The 22,402-nt window shown below is 44.0% G+C and overlaps 1 protein-coding gene across 1 annotated transcript in view; it reads right to left on the reverse strand.

Annotated features, from left to right (window-relative positions):
* LOC114250054 (uncharacterized) overlaps window positions 1-20,989 on the reverse strand; it is a 32,595-nt gene extending 11,606 nt beyond the window's left edge. Inside the window, exons 1-8 of the mRNA XM_089734644.1 lie at window positions 20,874-20,989; window positions 15,319-15,476; window positions 13,808-13,968; window positions 12,211-12,584; window positions 9,678-9,901; window positions 2,964-3,066; window positions 2,178-2,305; window positions 1,819-2,106 (exon numbers count right to left, since the gene is read on the reverse strand). Coding sequence (XP_089590770.1) covers window positions 1,819-2,106; window positions 2,178-2,305; window positions 2,964-3,066; window positions 9,678-9,901; window positions 12,211-12,584; window positions 13,808-13,968; window positions 15,319-15,476; window positions 20,874-20,916 — 1,479 coding nt within the window. The 5' untranslated portion in view covers window positions 20,917-20,989. The remainder of the gene's footprint in view (window positions 1-1,818; window positions 2,107-2,177; window positions 2,306-2,963; window positions 3,067-9,677; window positions 9,902-12,210; window positions 12,585-13,807; window positions 13,969-15,318; window positions 15,477-20,873) is intronic.
* Between the last annotated feature and the right edge of the window lie 1,413 nt (window positions 20,990-22,402).

Here is a 22,402-nt window from a genome sequence, read left to right on the forward strand (position 1 = left end):
TGGGCCCCGTGAGCTCACCTACTAGCCCGGTGACGCCGGTATGGTCTCTCTAGACCATCAGCTTAGGTAGGAAAAAAAAGACGGTGTGTTTGACTATAATGTATTAATGTTTTGCGATTTGCGAAAAGGGCCTGTTAGACTTCACGGCTTACAGCTACATCGTTTATATGTACGTATCAATACCACCTTCAATTCCGTTTTGGTCTATCATTTAGTGAAATAGACAAAATAACGAAATTTAACATGATGAGGTCAAAGCACGAGCTGAATTAGTCATATAACTAGTTTGTCTCGAACGAAATTTATCGTCACCCGCGCCATGTTTGTTGCCTGTTTGCTTAATGGTACGTAATAAAGTTAATACGTACTAATAAAAATGACGTTGTGATAATGTTTCCCATCACACTTACAAGCTACGGATGCAGTAGGGAAGTCGTATTAATTCCATTGTTTTAACTGATATCGATTATGTTATAGATGATATCAATGCCAACGGCACATCTGATAGTGCTCGGTACAATTCGATTTGTTTTATAAACTATTCTGTTCCTGATTTTAATCAGAACGATTTAGTACCTTAATTACATTCAAACAGACTGTTAGCAGATAATTGTGATTTTAATATGTTTCGGATGGTAAATAATTTAACTTCATATAAACTTAAGGTTTTTTTTATTGTTTGGATGGGTGAACAATATCACAACCCAGCTAGTGTTATGTGGTTACTGGAGCCCATAGACATCTACAACGTAAATGCCCACCGCCCACCTTAAGATATAAATTATGAGGTCTCGGTATAGTTCAACAACTACCCCACCCTTCAAACCAAAACGCATTACTGCTTCACGGCAAAAATAAGCAGGGTGTTGGTACATACCCGTGCGGACTCGCAAGAGGTCCTGCCACCAGTAATTATGCAAGTTATAATTTTTTGGGCTTCATTTTTATTACACGATCGTTCGATCGATTCACTCCTTCACCATGGAAGTCAATCGCGAACATTTGTTAAGTACATATTTCGTCAGAGACATCGGTACACGCCTGAAGGATTCGAACACCGATACATCGCTAAATACAAATAAACCGGACGTCTTATCCTTTAGACCAAGACGACTTCAAAACCTTTCTCCTTCTTTCTCAAAGCTAGCTAGCTAATAGCTTTTATACGGTTCACGTTTACTTTTAAGGTTTAATCTCGCGTTTTTTATTGTCATTTCACTAACTGCGTCGTCTCGAATACTTCGCAGTTTTCCTGATCACGTTAATTTAGTTTCCTATAAACTACTCCCGGTGATGGTCACGGGGCGACCTGAGAGGGTCGATCCTGCGCTGCACGCTACCGTCACTCTAGCGCGCTGGCACCAGGAGGACGGGACGACGCGTCGGCGGCTGCGGCCTGCGATGCGGTCCGCATTGTCGTCGTCGCTGTCGTCGCCGAACATACTGTGGAAGAGCAACCCGGTCGGCGGTGTATCGCGTTCCCACCCAGGAGGCTGGTTCTGACCCAGCGGGGTATCCCGGAACATCAGCGGCATCGCCCGGGCAGCCTGATGGGGTCGCGGTACCGCGGAGACCGGCCTCGTTGGCTGTCGACTATCGCCTAGACGACCCGTCGGTCGGGCGTCCTCGGAGTGGTGCCGCGAGTCAGGTTGTAGTGTTGACAGCGGGAGCCACCAATTTCCGTAACATTTACTCAGTTTTTATGTTGGAAAAATTACCGGCTTAGCTTTACCTAAGCGTCAAATCTACGTTGACAGGTTGACTAAACTTATCAGTAACTAAACTTACCTTATAAAACAGTGAAGTAACTAAACTTACCTTATAAAACATTGCCAAACCCAGCTGCTGTCTATATGTTGCGCTTGGTTCGGGAGGCATTTCAGTGGCGTTCAGATCCTTCTTCAAAATGTTCAAAGCCGACTGAAGAGTTTCGTTTTTGAACAACGGTTTTCCGATTAAGAAATTCTCGGTTCCTAAAGCCCTTATGAATGTCGGTGAGATGCCGTTGTATACGATCCTGGCTTGAGTGACTATCGAATTATTGGCTAATTTGTATAGAAAACCAGCATTGACTATAGCGTGCGCATTTTGGGATTTAGGCATTATCTGAAAATTTGTGATATCGTTACTTAGCCAGTTGCTGTTCACACTACAAGTGAAATTGCATTTAAAATTACCTTCATAGTTGTAACCAAATAGGTCTTATTCAAAGGAGGCAACATAACGTTTAATATAACCGTTCCTTGCATGTTTGTCTGCAGGAATTCTCCCATAGTTACCGTTCTTGATTTACCTTGTCCTGTTACTGTGGACAGAACAAAAAAAAAAATAGGCGGTAAGCAACAGCATCCCGGTTAGCATGGGACGCTGTACTTAAGTAATTGGGGACAACGAAATTATGTTTAGACCATTTAAGTTTTAATCTTGGTTGTCTAGAGGCAGTTGTACTAGTTTCTTATCATTTAAAAGGTGAGGCAGCTGCTAAACCGTTATTGAGTGTTATAACCCATATACATAGCCCACTGAGTTTCTCGCCGGACCTTCTCAATGGGTTGCGTTTCTGATCCGATGGTAGCACTGCTTTTGCTAGGGCAAGTATTAAGCAATGCCTCCAGACGTTAGGGTTACGCTGACATAGTATAAACATGCAGTAGCATTCATTTTGTGCAATCGATCTTATCCGATCACCACTTCAGATTAGTTCTTTAACACTAAACATACCATAACGGGCTAAATTACCCATTTTGAACTTTTGCATTGAAAATGCACGTATCATCGTATTGCTTTTGCACATTTGACTTCATGACTTCTTGTTACCAATTAATCTAGAGTTATTATATTTTTATTTTTATTTTCTGTAATACTTGTCGCATACCGTTATCTACCCGCTATATGGTAGAAACAGTAATCGTTGGTTTGATTAGTGTTAAAGCCGTTTAATGTATGGCGCTGTAGAGACATACCAAGAGTCAACTGTGCACCAACAGTTTCGAACATCACGAACAAGTCGGATTGGAAGTCATTATGTTGATGTTTTATCATCAGATTTCCGGCTATGCAGCCTAACTGAAAAGAAAATTGTACAACTTTAGCAATTCATGTTAGGGATCTGCTTTCGGTATTTTGGAACGAAGTTCCTAACGGCAGGCTTGGAGGGGATAGGGATTTTGCTGCGCGACCAAACTGAAAAAAATGTGATAGTAAAACCGTAAGAAAAAATCCGTGGAAAAAAGTGCGTGGAATAAAACCGCTAAATGAGACGTGCGCAGGCGCGACAGTCGCATACACAAGCGAGTAGTGTATAATACCTTTCTCTTTCTCCCTCTTTCTTTTCGTTCTCTCATCCCTTCTCTCTCTATTTTGTAATTATTTCTATTTCTATGTAATTTTATGTTGTCAAACAAAAATAAAGAGACATATTTTGTTATTTTAATTGATAATTTGAATTACGATTTTATTTCTATTTTACGTAATTTATTATTTCCTAAAATACTGAATTTCCTAAATACTTTCCTGTACTTAAATAAAAACTAATCAGCAAAATTTAAGAGAAAAATCAAGAAAACCAACATAATATTGAGCACGATTTTTTTTTGCAAATTGTGTTGGTTCTACATTAGCCGAAGGAACTTCGTTCCTGCCTGGTGTCCCACGACACCACATTTATATTTTTTATTGTTATAAGTTCAGTAAATTAAATAAACATACAAAGAGAACGATAATTAGGTACTTATAAAATTTCGAAATACAGGGTGTCCCACAATATCAAACCGAAAGTGGATACAGTATAAGCAACTTAGATCACGTTAAAAATGTTTTTTTTTTTTTTTTTTTTTTTTTTTTTTTTTTTTTTTTTTTTTTTTTTTTTTTTTTTTTTTTTTTATGATTGAAAGTTTACTGGTGGCCCGAAGGCCTTTCCAGTTTCACCAGGACAGGTGGGCGAGCAAAGGCTCAGCCAAGAGGGGTGGGATTTGCTAACAACTGCCCGAGCGCCTCCGAAGGAGACCTAACAACTCAAGAGCAATTGTTTCGCGAATGAATCTACTACCGGATCGGAATCGCGACCCGCTGAGAAGATCCGGCGAGAAACTCAGCGGGCTGATGCATGGGTTAGGTTGCACGTCGACCTCTTTGTCGAGTTCGACGAGTACGGTTACCGGGGTCCCTAAGCCTGCCCCTAGTATTAGAGCTGAAGGCATCTAATGCAAAGGTTATTGGATCTGATGGATCCGTAAGGACGTGTCTAGGGCGTCGACGGTGACTGGCTCCTGCATGATCAGGATTCGGAGAGTAGTCAGCGGCGGCAACGATAAGGCGATTATCATGACGCATAGCCTTATCGAAGTATCGTTCCGACGCTGACTTCATGTATTTCCGAATTGATTCGAGGCCCAGGTCGTCGTGTAGGTCAACGTTCCTCACGAACCACGGAGCGCCGACAGCTAACCTGCAAAAGCGGGATTGTAGGGATTGGAGGGTGTCTATGTGTGTGCGGGCCGCGTGAGCGAACACCACACTCGCGTAAGTCATGACGGGCCTTATGCAAGTTTTGTAAAGTGTCACCTTGTTCCGAAGGGACATTTTACTCCGCTTACAGATCATGGGGTAGAGTCTACCGAGAATAAACGCGGCACGGTCACGGACTGATTTTATATGCGGGCGGAATGTCATCGATGCATCCAGGGTAACGCCCAGGTACTTGACCTTCCTGGCCCAGGGTATGGGTTGTCTAAAGAGAGTAATCGGGGGTGTGAGATTCCTCCTCCTAATCCGGGAGGAAATCCGTGTGGAGCTTCCCCTCTGAAATAGCACCGCAGTACTTTTCGCTGGGTTGATGTCTATGCGCCATTTTCGGAACCACTGTCCTAGGGCTAGGGCTGCGCTCTGAAGCTTCTTCGCGATTAGGGACTTATTTCTACTAGAATAGTAAACAGTCGTGTCGTCGGCGAATAAAGCTAAATGGGTCGGCGGCGACCGGGGAATATCGTTGACGAATAAGCTAAATAGGAGGGGTGAGAGGACAGAGCCTTGCGGGACTCCAGCTGTGAGAGGTCGTGGGGAGGAGCGGGTTCCCTCGACTCGATATCGAAAAGAGCGGTTCGACAAGAAGTCCCGTATGATGAGCACGAGACTATCCGGCACGCCCATGTTGAATAGTTTGAAAATCAAACCATTGTGCCAGACTTTGTCGAACGCTTTTGCGACGTCGAAGAAGAGAGCTCCCGTGTATAACGGTTTTGGTCGATTAAGCCCCACAAGAATGTGCTCCGTGAGGCGGTGCACCTGTTGAACGCATGAGTGATTTGTACGGAATCCGAATTGTTCATCGATGAGAATGCCCTTGGATGAGACGAAATCTCTGAGGCGCTTGTAGAGCAGACGCTCATACAGTTTGCCTAGAGACATGAGGAGGCTAATCGGGCGGTAGCTCGTCGGATGATTTTTTGGTTTACCGGGTTTATGTATGCCGATAACGTCCGCTTCTTTCCACACCGCGGGAAAGATACAGTTCGCCATAGCGGCATTGAAAATAGATGCCAACATCACGATGAGTTGGACGGGTAGAAGTTTAATAACGCGGTTAGATATACCGTCGGAACCGGGAGCCTTGCGAGGACGTAGGTCTTTGATCAAGTCTTTAACTTCCATCGGGGTGACGGGTGGTAACGCATCCGAGGGTGGCAAGGAGGCTCTGCGTTCTACCTCACTGTCTACTAATTCTACATGAACAGGGTCCACGGATTGAGTGCTGGGCGTGCACTGGGTTTGCAATGTATCGGCCAGCAGCTCTGCTTTTTCGTCATCATCAAAGGCCGCGAGTCGGCCTGAGGGGCCTACGAGGGGGGGCATAGTTACTACCGTATCCGATTTGAGAGTACGAGCTAAGCGGTAGTAAGACCTTTGGGAGGGCGCGAGTCCTTCTAAGAAATCAGACCATCTGGCATCTCGGACTTCGGCGATGCGAGACTTTACGTCGCGTTGTAGGGCACGCATTCGAATACGATTTTCCGCGGTAGGATACCTGTCGTAGGCGCGTATCGAGGCGTTCTTAGCTCTAAGGAGTTCCCTAATATCGTCGGACAATTTGAAGCGGTGAAGGAAGTCCTCCGCTACAACTTGTTTCGATGACCTATCTAATGTCGAGGTGATGTGTGATGTTAAGATGTCTATGGCTTCAGCGGTATCCTGAGGAGACGGGGTAGAGTCCGGGTTAAACGGGAGCGATGGTGGATCAGATTCAGCCAGGCTGATGCCCAGCGTGTGCCAATCCACCACAGTCCTCGTGACGGGAACGGAATCGGGAGCGCGACCGAGCTTCATGACGACGGGACGGTGGTCTGAATCTAACTCTGAAACTACTTCGATCGAGTGTAAGCGCAGAGTTACGTTTTTTAATAACGCTATGTCGAGTATATCCGGGCGATGCGCGATATTTAGCGGGTAGTGAGTCGGGGTTAACGGAGCGACGATATCGAAGGCGAGATCATCGACTAACGCGTCAAGCCGCCTGCCATTCGGGGTTGTGGTGTGTGAGTTCCACCTGATGTGTTTACAATTTAGGTCGCCCGCCAGAATGACAGAGCTCCCCATACCGAGCAGCGCCTCAATATCACTGCTTAGAACGATCTTATCCGGTGGAAGATAAACGGACGCGATAACGATCGGCGCGTGTCCCGTCAGTGAGATTCGGCACACTGATGCTTCGATATTAGCGAGCGCGGGAGGATCGAGCGGGACGCAATGCAGGGCTCTTCTATAGTAAATAACGGTACCACCACCACGGGCAGAGAGCCTGTCGTTCCTGACCATGTTATAGTTCGCGATTTTAGGGTCACGGCGCGCGGGCTTAAGTAGGGTCTCCTGCACTAAGAAAATGTCAATTTGATGGTCACGCAAAAAATCACAAACCTGATCACGTTGATTTGCGAGACCGTAAGCGTTAAAAAATCCTATTGTTACGGATAAGGGTTTTATTCTACTAATGTACGCCATTGATTACCGGCGGAGTGAGGGGAGGACGTACGTATTTAACGACGCGTATACGTCAGCGTATTCTTGCACAACGGCGATAAAATGTTGTGCAGTGGAGGCGGCGCGAATGGCGTCACCCAAAGCGTTAACACGCTCAAAGTTGATCGACTGAAAAAAGTCGATCGCTAGAGCGAGATTTTCGGACGCGGTCGGAGGGCAGGTCGCGGGGGAGGGACGTATCGCGGGGGTGGGACGAGTCGCGGGGGAGAGAGTTGTAGCCGTGTTCGTGTACGGCAACGGTTTAGCCCAAGCCGAGACGCTGGGCACCGACGCCGGCACGAAAGCAGGCTTAGCCTTCGGCACAGAGGGTACCGTGGCTTTGATGTCTGGGCCGGAAGCTCGGAGGCGGTTTTGACGGGCGACGCGGCGATTTATTTTTGGAGCTCGGGGGCATCCACGGTAGTTCGCGGGGTGACCTTGTGTTCGGCACAGGACACAGCTAGGCGGTTCCGTCGCGGTTTTTTGGTCGCGAGCGCAGAGGGCCGTGGCGTGATCGCCCAAACACTTAACACATCGGGGGCGCGCGTGACAGTTACGGGAAGAGTGCCCGTACAGTTGGCAGTTATGGCACTGACTAGGAATGCCTTTTTTATGGGGGACTTCGACGGCAATACCGGAGAGCCTACAGACGGTTCGAATGTTAAAAATTTGCTTACCCTCGGGGGTAGGCTGGAGGGCGACTAAAACCATATTGTATGGCTCCCTACCGCGGCCGGTGTGCATGCGGTGCACGGAATTTACTGGTAGGCCTTGTTCTATCAGATCTGCCTTGACGAGATCGGCATCTAGCTCCTTCGGGATTCCACGTATGACAACGCGGAGTTCGCGCTCCTCCTGGAGCGTATAAGTGTGGAAACTTATACGCTCCTTTCGGAGGTAACTTGAGAGGGCCCTATGGTCGTCGGGTGTCGTTACTTTTATTTGAATCCCGTTGGCGAGATTACGGGCGCTGGCAAAATTAATATTTTTGGCCTTAAGGGCCAGGGAAACTCGGTCCCAAGCTGCCTTCTCTTGAAGGATAACCGGGGGAGGGGTCTGAGTTTTAGATTGCGCCACTGGTCGCGGCGACGGAGTGGCACGGGCTGGAGGCGCAACGGGAGTCTGAGGGCGGGGGCGCGACGCGTTCGCGGCTTTGCTAATTTTAGCGGCCGCGAGAGCTCGAGACTCCGCGGCACGCTTCTTACCCTTTTGTACCAGGGTGAATCCATCCGTCGATGAGGCGGGGGCGAGGTCGACCTCCATCTCCGAGTCAGAGTCGGAGGACGAGGAGGCGGGCGCAGGTGACCTACAAGCAGGAGTTTTGGAGGGCGCGACGGAGGCCGCGGATGATCGCGCATTAAAAATGTACAAAATAATCTAATCTATCATAATTCGTTTTTATTAAAAAACTAAGTTATGAATTTTTACAACTGTTCAATGACAGCCCTGAATGTATACAACAAAAGTACCGTTAAGCCCTTCATCTATATATTAATACGTGAAGCAATAACTTTTGTATCCCTTTATACGAAAATTGCGCGGACGGAGGAGTATGAAATTTTCCACACTTATAGAGAATATAGAGAAGAAGTGCACAATGCTAATATTTTTTTTAAATAATGCATGAAAGATACATTAAATCAATAAAGAAAATATTACACACACAACATTCCATGTATTTGACGCACACACGCATGCATACTATTTATTGTCAAACTTTTGTTCTTGACGTCTGTTGTCAAATTGAGAATAGATTAAATAGTACTTGTCTTTGTTAATATTTTTTAAAGTGTAGTCTTGGCGAAATTTGTGATTATAGTAGTATAAAATACAATCATAATAGTGTACAAACTTACAATTCCAATTAATTATTATGGTCGAATTTCGACTACTGTGGGACCTCTAGTTCTTAAATGCGTTAGAACTAGATGAATAACATCAAATTCGCTCAACTCATTTCAACAATGAATATGACCATAAATGCAACTATATAGCCAGATTCATAAGGTTCAAAAACGCTCACCAGATATAATAAATTTCACCTTTATTGCAAAGACAAAAGAAGCTGTTTGATGGGCTGACACATGGCTGACACAGTCTGAGTCGGCTAGCAGCGCTGGTGGAGTGTTTATGTGTTTGTGTTTCAATTAGCTGACTTCACGGATCTTTTTGAGTGCGGAGAACCTGATCTATTAGAATTGCTGCATTCTTAGGATTTTAACAGTAATTTGTACACTAATTAGATTTTTTATTTAATATTTTTGCTACCTCGTGCGGTGAGAAAATAAAGAAATCGCATCCTTTGATATGTGACCAACCTTATTTTTCACTACGAATCATATTATTGCACCTTCTGTAAAACCTAATCCAAGGGTTGGCAGAAGAACAGCTTATTTATAAGTTCAAGTATTATTTATTTTGGTGAATCGATTATTTTAATAGAACAATGTCCATAAATATCGGCTTGATATAGATACGCGAGACACTCTGTACACAAAATTTAGACAGTAAATAAATACCTAATACTAAATTCCATTAATCAAATGTTTAGTATCCCAAGTGGGAATCGTACTCTCGACACATAGACCAACAGTCAGGGTTGCAAACCACAGCACCGCCGAGTGAAACAAAATAAATTTACAATCGTAACTATATGTAGAGCTTACATTTCTGACAGCAACATGAGCTACCATTTCCAAATGCTCATAAAACCGGTCCAAATATTGAAAGTCCTCTTCTTTTTCTGACAGTTTTTTATAGATACTCATCAATTCTGTTAAGGTGGTTCCAACGTTGATGACCAGATTCTGATCCAAGTAATATCCCTTTAATTCATTTACCCCCGTTATATCTATTAATAGCTGGGCGCGCACATCTGTTGGATATGCACCTAAAAAGAAAATACTTTGAAGGTGCAGACGATCTCGTACATTATACCTAGTCAGGTCATAAGTATTGTCACACAGTAAAAACTTTTCTTTTAGAATGCTGGCCACAAAAAAGTTTATTGAATTCGAATTTCGAATTGTTCATGAAAATAAAAAATGTATACTTTTAGAATTATACTCATTTTTAAATATGGAGTGGACGCTTAAAGAAGACCGTGTTGCAGTTATTTCGTTGCATCGTTGCGGTTACGCGCCAATTCAAATTTTTAACATACTGAAAAATTTGAATATAACCAAAAGATTCGTTTATCGTACCATCAAACGATACAATGAAGACTCTAGTGTAGATGACAGGTCAAGAAGTGGTCGCCCTCGGTCTGTTAGGACTCCAGCAGTGATAAAAGCTGTGAAGGCGCGAATTCAAAGAAATCCCAAACGTAAGCAGGAACTGTTGGCCCTTCAGATGGGGTTATGCAGAACCACGGTGAAAAGGGTGTTAAATGAAGACTTAGGGCTTCGGGCATATCGAAGAAAAACAGGACATCGTTTGAATGCTCGTCGAATGGACCTGAGACTGAAGAGATGCCGCGCTTTGTTGAAGCGGTACGCAGGAAAAAAATATCGGGAAATTCTTTTTTCGGATGAAAAAATTTTTACCGTAGAAGAGAGCTACAACAAACAAAATGATAAGGTGTGAAGTAGTGAAGAAGCGAGCAACCGTATTCCGCGTGTCCAACGAGGTCATTTTCCATCCTCGCTCATGGTATGGTTGGGAGTTTCTTATTGGGGCTTAACAGAGGTACATTTTTGCGAGAAAGGTGTAAAAACGAATGCAGTTGTGTATCAAAATACAGTCCTGACGAACCTTGTGGAACCTGTTTCTCATACCATGTTCAATAACAGGCACTGGGTATTCCAACAAGATTCGGCGCCAGCTCATAGAGCGAAGAGCACACAAAACTGGCTGGCGGCGCGTGAAATCGACTTCATCCGGCACGAAGACTGGCCCTCCTCCTGTCCAGATTTGAATCCGTTAGATTACAAGATATGGCAACACTTGGAGGAAAAGGCGTGCTTAAAGCCTCATGCCAATTTGGAGTCACTCAAGACATCCTTGATTAAGGCAGCCGCCGATATTGACATGGACCTCGTTCGTGCTGCGATAGACGACTGGCCGCGCAGATTGAAGGCCTGTATTCAAAATCACGGAGGTCATTTTGAATAAACTTTAGTGTCGTAAGAATCTATGTTTTGCTAAGTTCATTTTGGTATATGAATGGTTACATAATGAAAAAACTTGTTTCAATTATTTTACATTAAACATGTGACAGAATTTATGACCTGACTAGGTATTTAGTCTTCAAAGAGTGCTATTGGTAGGGCGTATTATAAGCAGGCATGGTAAGTATTTCTATCCTATTTCTTGGCACGAAGCAGGCATGCGTTCCAGTTTGAAGATTGAAACAGACGTCCAATAATATCGGTACTAAAATAAATTAGCATACATCTATTTGTAATTCTAATTTTAATATATTTTTAAATGGCATACATTCGAATCAGCGGGGTATAATAATAATAATATGAGGATATAAATTATTATATATTATTTTGGGAGCAAACCGTGGGCCCAAAGATGTTTGTAGGGCTCTACCCAATATATGCCTCCCCTTGCACTCTCTACCCATCTTCCGATCGCTGCCCAGGATTAGAACCCGGTCAGAGTAAGGGAGTTCTCGTGATCAATAATACAACCAAACTCGCGGCGCCATCACAGCCACGCGAGGCAGTGCGCGAGCGTGCTCTCGGCTGTGTTCTTGTCGCACGCGATTGACTCAGTACGCAAGGATAGGGTGCACCGCCTCAACGGTCCGAAAACTGGCCCACAGGTTCGCCAAATGGCGAGACCACGCCTCCGGCATGAATCGCCGAGATTGGGCCTCCGCCCTCTTAATGTTCCTTCGCTGAGACATGGCTCCCCCTGTCGCGGAGTTTACATCGCCACGCATAATCCATGGCGAATGCCTCCACCTCCAGATCTTAGAGGTGAGAACACACGGTTCGTCGAAGGAAACGGTGCCGGCGTTCGCACGCTGCCGACGTTACAGCGTCGTTATTGCGGGTCACCATGCACCATACCACCCCCATTTAGATGGCGCACCACTGTGTCGGGCTCTGTCGGATTTTAAATCAATAAGGCATTGCACCAGGCTAGCAGAAATTGAAATCTGATGTAAAGAAAATAGCAAATTAATGAGCCTTCTTAATAATATCAACAGCTGAATCTAAAAAACCTTAATAAAAATGTAATAACCTCTAGCCGTATTTCCCCAAACAAGTTGGTAAGAATCATAATTCTCCGTTTCTAATAGTCGAAGAATTTCACTTATTTTAAAAACTTTAAGAAAAAGTCTTCCGTCACACAATTCTATCCTAATCATGTTCGGCTCATCAGCGTCCTCTTTATTCACTAAGCACCAATCTGCATCACGTGGATTATCGCACGGCTGTCCGGTCTTCTTGCAAATGACTAAGTCTTCAATATCAGGAATTAGATTTTTCGGAGCATCTTTAGCGAAAGATTTGAAGGCATCTAAAATTGGTCTGTACCCAGTACATCTGCAGACGTTAGACCCCAGTAGTTTTTCGATTTCTATCATGGTCGGGGTTTTGTATTGTTGCAAAAGGCTGAAAGTGGTTTTAAAAATTATATATTGTTTTATTCTGCAAGTCATTGATTTCTTGGAAATGGAGGCTACTCTCTTCCATACTAAGTAATCAGGAAACGCTTAATGGACATGATAAAGACACCGTTGTAACTTAATTTACTGCTAATTTTAAGTCGCATCACTTGAAACGAGTCTGCCGGCCCTATCACCGGACTTTTCTAAACAATATTCAGAATTTCGGTTTTGATACCGTATTTTCCACTTATTTTAATTCTTCCTGCTGACCTAAAAGTTACAGAACACAGTAGGAGCATAAACATGGCTGACCTCATTTAAACTACTTTTATCGTTTTACTGGTAACTAAAAATGATGACCTAAGAAGAAATGGATGGGTTGCGTGAAAGAAGACATGACGTGTAAGAGGGGAGTGAGCGAAGAAATGGGATATGATAGAGGAGTATGCAAGGACAAAACATGTTGCGCCGACCCCAGGTGACTGGGAAAAAAGCAGGAGAATGATGATGACATAAAAGCTTTAATTACGTCAACGACTCTCAAAAACCCAATTTTTTTTCATAAGAGAAAAGATATAAATCATGTCAAATGTTATAATAGGTTGGGGAAAAAGTCTTTTCGCATTATAGTATGTATGGACTTGTAATAAAATCTCTTTGGCTATACTATTATTGTATCTGGCTGGTTTTGGTATCATTAAAAGTTTAAATTTTAAAGAAGATAATTCCAAATTTAAATTAGGAAAATGTGTGATTTTTATTTAACTTTCGTACTGACGAGATGAGTGAATATAATGAAGAAATTCAATACATTTTAAATTTTACTACAAAAAAATTAAAAATGCAACGCAAGCCGCGAAAAAAATTTGCGATGTTTATGGACCTAGTGCAGTGTCTGTGAGTGTAGCACAAATTTGGCTTAAGCGTTTTCAATCTGGAAATTCTGATGTCAAAGATGCACGTCGCTCTGGTTGCCCTATTACGGATAAAACGGATGCCATTTTAAAAAAAGTGGAGCAAAGATCGGCGTATCAATAGTTACAACGTAGATGAAGAACTGGGAATTGACCACAAAACAGTTTCGGCGCATTTGACAAAAAAACTCGATATTTGGGTACCTCGCGAGCTCACTGAAAGAAACTGAAATTTTCTTAAAAAATGCGACGAAACTTTTCCCCAACCTATTATAAACCTGCAAATACTACTATGTTACCTTTGTTAAATTACCTGTACATAGACATAACCCAGCCCGGCGAACAGTAACCACACTGGCTACCGTTGTGAGCTGCTAAGCTTTTTTGTAAAGGGTGGTATCCTTCATTCCTATTTCCCACTCCTTCAATGGTTGTTATTTCCCAATTCTGACAGGACGTTATCGGGACCATGCACTAGGAAACACAATTGCACACTATAAGAGGTCAGACGCAGTAAACATTATGATACTGCATTCATACCGAGAAATTAAGTTGAAGGCTCAATTGTGTTCAAAGTCTTAGTGGTAGGCAGTCACTTGGCCGTGCCCCTGGCATTGCTGAGGCCCATGAGCGACGGTGACTACTTACCATCAGATGGACCGTATGACTTTAAAATTTAATTACTGCTTCATTGGAGAAATACACAACTAGCCCTCCCATTATTATGAAGAACACACTGTTATGAAGTTTATCACATTAACTCTTCACTATACGATGACCGATAAACGAATTGTCGAATTGCAATTGCCACCTTGCCACTTGAGATATAAGGTCGAATTTTTATTTCAGCAATTTATCCTTTAGATAGATAATACTGCTTGGCAGCAAAAATAGATACTTTTATTATAGACCACCTGTGTAAACTTACAATTTCTCTTGCTACTTATTGTAATTGTTTGAATTGTGAAACAGTTTTTGTTTACTTAACATCAAAAAACACTTGTTTAAAAATTTAAAAACAAATTTAAAAAATAACAATAAAATAACTATGTTTATGTGTTGGTATGTTCAATTGTAGGTACCTAATCACGAATCACCAACGTTATGATAGAAAATGTACTGAGTACCTGCTTAGTGGCAGATTTAAGCAGGACGAGGATATATTACTTACCAGTTTGGACTGACAAGATCAAGAAATAAATGTACTTATTCCAGATATGTCGAAGATTTAACAAAAACAAAAACGTATTCCTCCTTTTCAATTAGTTAAACTACTTTATGAGTCCAACGATAGTAAACCAAAAAGCTTAGAGTGAGTTTGTCGCGTTACAAAAAGCATTGAATATTAATTTACCAATTTTTTCAAAGCCTATGTCTTTATATGAGTACTAGCTGTACCCGTCCGCTTCGCTGGGCATTTAAAATTAACATTATTATAGGAAGCCACTATTGCTACCCAATACTGAGGCACTGGAATGAAGTCCATGTTGGCTCAAGACCAGCCATGGTCAATGTAAAATAAATAAAATGTACTTTTTTTTTTTTTTTTTTCGTATTAGTAATATTTCATATGGAATTTAATTCTGAAATATTTTTTTTTTTATAATATTTATTATTATTATTATATTTCACCCCCACAAAGGTTCTCATCATTAACGCCCCCGCAACTGGTGTAGGGAGTCCAACACTCATATAAATATTAGCCTATCCATTAAGTACATGTATTTCCTACATGGATACCGAGTTTCAAGTCAATCGGATGCATGGTTCAGTAGTTATTAACCACTGTCGATTTATATATTAGTTATAGATTTTATTTCTTACCGAATTGACAGCTTCGTTCGTACAACGGTCCGGACGTTTAGCTGCCACTATGCAAGCACCGCAACCGGCCTGACGACACATGTACTTGGTTCCCCTCAACTGAAGGTACTCCCTCAGGTAGTCCAGCAGCATCACTTCAGAACTCACTTCGTTTCCCACTAAACATAGACAGCATTGTTGGTATTGACTTTGATAGTATAGCACTAGATAATGTATTAAATAAAATAAAATAATTTTTTTTTTGCTTAGATGGGTGGACGAACTCACAGGCCACCTGGTACTAAGTGGCCACTGGAGTCCATAGACACCTAGAACGTAAATGCGCCACCCATCTTGAAATATAAGTTCTAAGGGCTCAATATAGTAACAACGGCAGCCCCACCCTTCAAACCGAAACGCATTACTGCTTCACTTCAGGCAGGGTGGTGGTACCCACCCGCGCGGACTCACAAGAGGTCCTACCACCAGTAATTACGCAAATTATAATTTTTCGGGTTTCATATTTATTACACGATGTTATTCCTTCACCGTGGAAGTCAATCGTGAACATTTGTTGAGTACGTATTTCATTTGAAGAATTGGTACCCGCCTGCGGGATTCGGACACCGGTGCATCGCTTCAACACGAATGCACCGGACGTCTTATCCGTTAGGCCACGACGACTACAAAAAACAAAGTCACTTTTTCTTTGCCACGGATGAACAAACATAATACCATATACGTTGTAAGCTCTATAGCGAATGTGGTATTATTATGTTGTCAACAAAACCCATAGATATCACAACACGAACGCACATCTTGTCATCAAACTTTACTTACTTTACTGGAATTTGCGTAATTACTGGTGGTAGGACCTCTTGTGAGTCCGCACGGGTAGGTACCATCGCCCCGCCTATTTCTGCCGTGAAGCAGTAATGCGTTTCGGTTTGAAGGGTGGGGCAGCCGTTGTGACTATACTGAGACCTTAGAACTATATCTCAAGGTGTGTGGCGCATTTACGTTGTAAATGTCTATGGGCTCCAGTAACCACTTAACACCAGGTGGGCTGTGAGCTCGTCCACACATCTAAGCAATAAAAAAAAAAAAAAAAACTTTTAAAATGTTAAACATTAGAACTTGGATAGAAAGTAATATTTTTAAGACGAAAGAAGCTATAATGCTATATAATGTGTCGGTTATGTTTTCAATTCCTAAAATGCTGAATCAATTTTGAATAAATTCGTTTTGGAACAGTTTAAATCCTGCCAAAGTGTAAGGCTTTCACACCCATTGCTAAGTATTGGTCTCTGCTGATGCGACATAAAATGATGTCCACGTAGGTGAAGCTACAAGTGGAATGCTTGGCAATTATAAACAACGTACAAGTAAATGGTCCTTACGGATCCATCAGATCCAATAACCTTTGCATTAGACGCCTTCAGCACTAACACTAGGAGCAGTCTTAGGGACCCCGGTAACCGTACTCGTCGAACTCGACAAAGAGTTCGCCGTGCAACGTAACCCATGAATCAGCTCGCTGAGTTTCTCGCCGGATCTTCTCAGCGGGTCGCGATTCCGATCCGGTAGTAGATTCATTCGCGAAGCAGCTACTCTTGAGCTCTTAGGTCTCCTTCGGAGGCGCTCGGGTAGCTGTTAGCAAATCCCACCCCTATTGGCTGAGCCTTTGCTCGCCCACCTGTCCTGGTGAAACTGGAAAGGCCTCCGGGCCACCAGTAATCCTTCAATCATAAAAAAAACCAAGTAAATGTAGTTGCTAAATTATAAGAATGCTCTACGATGCTCTATGCTTATCCTCTTAAATATCAGTTACGACGCTTTCCCTTGTCCGCATACTCAAGATGAGCAAGACGAGCATACGCAAGAAGAATTTGAGGAAAAGTTATGCTAAGTTTAATCAGTAAATGTCTCTCGTCTGTATTAGGCTTATAGTCAACTTAGACTCCAGACTTCATGTATGTATGTATGTCCCGCTGTACAGGGAAGAAAGTGTAACTTTTCCTCCCAGGGTATTGACAAATGCGCATGCGCGTCAGAGTCTACGTCTGCTCTCACGCACCTAAAATTCTCCGCCATTGTTGTGCTCGGGTAATTTGCAATAGTGTGTTTAGTGTAAAAGTGAAATAAACAAAAGGCCATAAAATTTAATGGTGAAGTATTAAACCAAGATGAGTTCATCAGGCAGTTCTTATTCAATAAGTAGTAGTTTATTTAAAAATAAAAAATAAACAGTCAAATTGTTTTTTTATGAGTATTGGTCAACATGTGTATGGGTATGGTAACAATGTACTATATAAATGGACTCCAGCATCAATGTCGCTATCCACTGCAAAGAGGACAGGAGGGAATGGAGGAACATAATCCAAACAAAAGTGCTCCGTAAAGGTCACGACTCTCAGCACTGAGGAACACGACGCAAGCAGAAGGAAGAAAATAAATATCGGCAAACGTTAATGTTATGTAGATTGTCTTACGACAAAGTCCTGTCGTTTAATGTACAAATCCATATTGGAATCGTTATTATCTTGACGTAATCCCATATGGAATAAGACTAGAGTACATTAGAGATTACCTTTGCACATCAAAACATGTTTTACATTAAAAGTGAATCAGTAGCTACACTTTGTACGATGGCCGGGTTTTATTGGTAAAAGCGATCTCCTCCAGAAAAGCGTGCTTTTTGTTCTTTTTTATAAGCTTAACGGATGAACTGACGACCCACCTGGTGTCACCAAATGAGGTGGTAAGTGGTCACCGGAGCCCATAAATATCAACAATTTAAATGCCACCACCCATTCTCGCTCACGACTCGGTCGTGTGCGGACGTGCCTTCCGATCCGTTGCTCGCTTGCGATCTACGTCTCGGAACTCACAGTTGTGCGCGACAGTGTAGTGACCGTGAATACCCTTTTTTTTTTTCGGTTAGAAGGTCGAACCTCCTACGAGGTCAGAACCCGGATGAGGTTGGGGGGGCTACCGCGGTCAACACTACAACCAGACGGACCATGAATACCCATAGCAACTGTCTTTTTCAAGGCAAAATGGATCGCTACGATCAGGCTTTCTGTGGCACTCTCACAGGCTAGCGATCTTCCCAAACCTCTCCTAACGTTTTCACGGCATAGGCACTCCCCCTCCCTGCCATCAAAGCTACGTGCTCAGTGCAGGGGGGTTTTCCCAAACCAGGGGACTCGCCTTTCGGCGAGTTGGAACAAAAGTCCCGGCGGCACCGGGCGAAAAACATGGACGAAGAGTTAGTGAGGTTTTAGGGTCACTTCGGGATAAGTACCCAAACCTCACGGCCGAATTCGAGGCCTATATGGCTACTCGCATTAATTCCTCCCCCCCGCGTCCTTCGCCGCATCGTTTAGAGCTTCGCAGGTATGTCCCGCCTCCGTAATAAGTTCGAGCGCACGTTCCCACGTAGCGACTCATGAAGTGCCTAGCGCTACCCTCACCCCCGCGCCCGCGTCGATTACGTCATCGCTCGTCTCGTCCGTCGCGACCTCGATCGTCTTGAGTTCAAGCTCCGATACCCAATCGCAGATGGACTTCGAATCTGCGTCCAGTCCTCAGACCGGAACCTCGGATGGGTGCCAAGCCGTTACGCGCGGAAAAAAGCGAACTTGCGTCGTGGAATCCCGGAGCTCCACGACGAAGCAAACCAAATCCGCGACCGCCTCCCGTCCGCAGGTAGTCGTGACACCGGAGTCAGACTCCGATCGCCGCGTAACCCCACCGCCGCGCCCAAAAGCCGTGCCCGCGCAAAAAACCGTCGTCCCGCTCCCGCTGATACTTCAGGACAAGTCAGCGTGGAATCGCGTCTCCCAGGCCTTTCAGGCCAAAAAAATTTACTATACCCAGATCAAGGTCGCAACCCCCGGCGAACATAGGGCCCTCTCATCTTACCCCCGAAACCGCGAACCGCGACCGAGTTTCGGAGCGCGGAGTCCCAAAGGAACTCGACATAGACTACGTAAACGAGGATCTGATCGGTCAGTCCCTTCCGATAGTTAGTGTGCACCGGATGCACAGCGGGCGCGGCAGACAGCCGTATAATATGATTCTCGTCGCGTTAGAATCAGCTCCGGAGGCCAAAAAGAAGATCGCATGTCTTTTGAGAGTATGCGGCCTATCCGGGGTCTTTATCGAAGCCCCCTATAAACGTGGCACTCCCGGGCAGTGCTACAGATGCCAGCTCTATGGCCATTCGGCGCGTAATTTCCACGCAACAACAGATTGCTTGCAAGTTAGGGAAACCGCGACCGAACCGCCAAGTTGTGTCCTATGCCTTAAGCATGGGCACCTCGCGAACTACTGTGGTTGTCCTAGGGCTCCGCAAAAAGGTCCGAACCACCCAGCCCTCCGAACCGTCGGCCCAAAGACTTCGGCGCCTTCAGTGCCGATACCCGACTTCGTGCTGGCTGCGGTTCCTACCGTCTCGGCGTGGAAAAAACAGCTGCCGTATACGAAGGCGGGAACGCAAACCGCACCGCATCCCCTGCTCGCACCTCGCCCCGCGCTCGCGTTCCGCCCCCCTCAACCCTTAGCTATCAACGACTTCGCGCTCGTCCGCGACTTCGTCACTGCGGTCGACTTCGACCGTCTGCGATCGTTCGCAGACGCGATACGTAGGTCGTCAACCCCCGAATAGCGGCTCGCGGCCGCGTTAGATCACATGGACTGTTTTAAACTGTTTTACCGGTAATCAATGGCGCGAAACGGTAGAGAAAAACCATATTCCCTTACGTTAGCATTCTATAATGCTAACGGACTCGCGCGGCAACGCGATCAAATTTACGAATTCTTCCGCGACAATCTAGTAGATATTCTTCTTCACCGTGGAATTCATTTTTTTTTTTTTTTCTTTCCACGTGAGAAAATCGCCGGATCCCCACCCGCGCGGCAGGTGGGGTATGTGGGAGTTGAACCTCACTAAAAACTCCTGCCGCTCACAACCGGCGCCCTACCTCGGACCGGGCCGGAGCCCAGTCGGGGCTATTGAAACGGCGGGACAGGGTTGACGCAGAGCACATTACATCCATCCCACCGTCCCACGGACGCCGGACCGGTGGCCGCCAGCGACACGACCACCGGTTCCCTCGTTCAGCGGGCCGAGAGCCCGCTTTGATGGCGCCGCGTTACACCTTCCCCCAGAGCGGTCGGGGGAACGCGGTCTACCATCACCCGGCTTCCTATTGCGGGTGAGCGTGCAAAGCACGCCACCCCATGTCTGGGTCTCTCCCCGCACAAAACGGGTGGGACCCCTAGCTCTTAAGGGGCCAGGTCACGGATACGACCCCGGTCCCGACCCCCTGCTCGGCGGCGGCGGGTTTCTGCGTAGTGAGGAGAGCTTTCCCTCACTCGCCCCGCCACCTCCTTCTGACCGTGGAATTCATTCGTGAAAATTTGTTGGATACTTATTTAATTAGAAAATTTGGTATCCGCCTGTGGGATTCGAACACCGGCGCAGCGGATACGCGTGAACCGGGCGTCTTATCCCTTAGGCCACGACGCTTTCACGTTTTGTACATAGACAAATACAAATGCAAACTTACCTGTATATTTACAGCCATTTACTTTAAATTGAATTCGATCCATGTCTGATCTTTGCGACAAATTTCTAAGAAGTGACACAAGGGGACGAGGTGACACCTTTAATGCTAAAAATACAAACAATGTTTAATGTTTGCTTAATACAATTATCATAATACCATTGATACCTACAAATACATATGCTTCTCATAGAGCAAACAAATATATATATATATATATATATGAAAAGTGTGTATGTAAGTATATCTATCAAACAGATTTTGAAGATTGTTTTTACTTAAAAGCGTTAGCTTATTATGTGGTCCCGTTGAAATTTTATCAAGATCTGACCATTAGTTTTTGAGTTATCCTTAATATTGTATATCCTTACATAATCCACATTTAATTGATTTCGTCTACATTGGTGATGTTATCATTTTATTTTGTAGAATTGGATTATTTTTGTTGTTGTTGTGTTGTAGCTTCTAAAATAACAATAATCCATCAATGTTTTTACAAATTATGATTTGATGACTTCAAATAATTGTTTTTTTTTATTGCTTAGATGAGTGGACGAGCTCACAGCCCACCTGGTGTTAAGTGGTTACTGGAGCCCATAGACATCTACAACGTAGACGCGCCACCCGCCTTGAGATACAAGTTCTAAGGTCTCAGTATAGTTACAACGGCTGCCCCACCCTTCAAACCGCAGGATATCAGGCCAGAGTATTGTATCTCCGTCCAAAATTATTGTAATTAAATTCCGCTGGCAGTTTTCAATTTTCTATTGAAATACTTATTTCTACCGTGAAGCAGTAATGCGTTTCGGTTTGTAGGGTGGGGCAGCCGTTGTAACTATACTTGAGACCTTAGAACTTATATCTCAAGGTGGGTGGCGCATTTACGCTGTAGATGTCTATGGGTTCCAGTAACCACTTAACACCAGGTGGGCTGTGAGCTCGTCCACCCAACTAAGCAATAAAAGAAAAGTAATTTAGACCAACGAATTTCATTCAGTTCTCGTAAGCAAAGCAAAAGAACGAAAAACAAATTAATAAAACTTTTCGCATCTTTCTTTTTCGTTTCTTAAAGACAAAAGTCGAAAAAGGCCAGTAATAAGATATTAACAAGATTGTTTTCCTGGACTCAGCAAGGTGCGGGACTGAAGATTTATTTTGAAAAGGGTGAGCGAAGACGTGTCGCCGCCCAGGAATGAAAGGTGTATTGGACGCTTCAGACGCACTGGAGTTCGTTTATCACTTGTGGTAATTTAGGCGGATTTATTTCAGCTTTTTTTAGAACGAAGTTCCTTAGGGGATGATGCGGAGGGGTACCTTAACCGGGATAAAACGTCCGTAATGTAAGATTTTTATAAGTAACTAGCGACCCGCCCTCGCTTCGCTTCGGAAACTGTAATTTATTATTGATTTATCTACTATTTAATGGATGTTATTATACATATAAACCTTCCTCTTCAATTACTCTATCTACTAAAAAAAAACCGCATCAAAATTTGTTGCATAGTTTTAAAGATTTAAGCATACATACAGAG

The sequence above is a fragment of the Bombyx mandarina genome, chromosome 18, assembly GCF_030267445.1.
Source record: "Bombyx mandarina strain Sakado chromosome 18, ASM3026744v2".
NCBI classification, from domain to species: domain Eukaryota; kingdom Metazoa; phylum Arthropoda; class Insecta; order Lepidoptera; family Bombycidae; genus Bombyx; species Bombyx mandarina.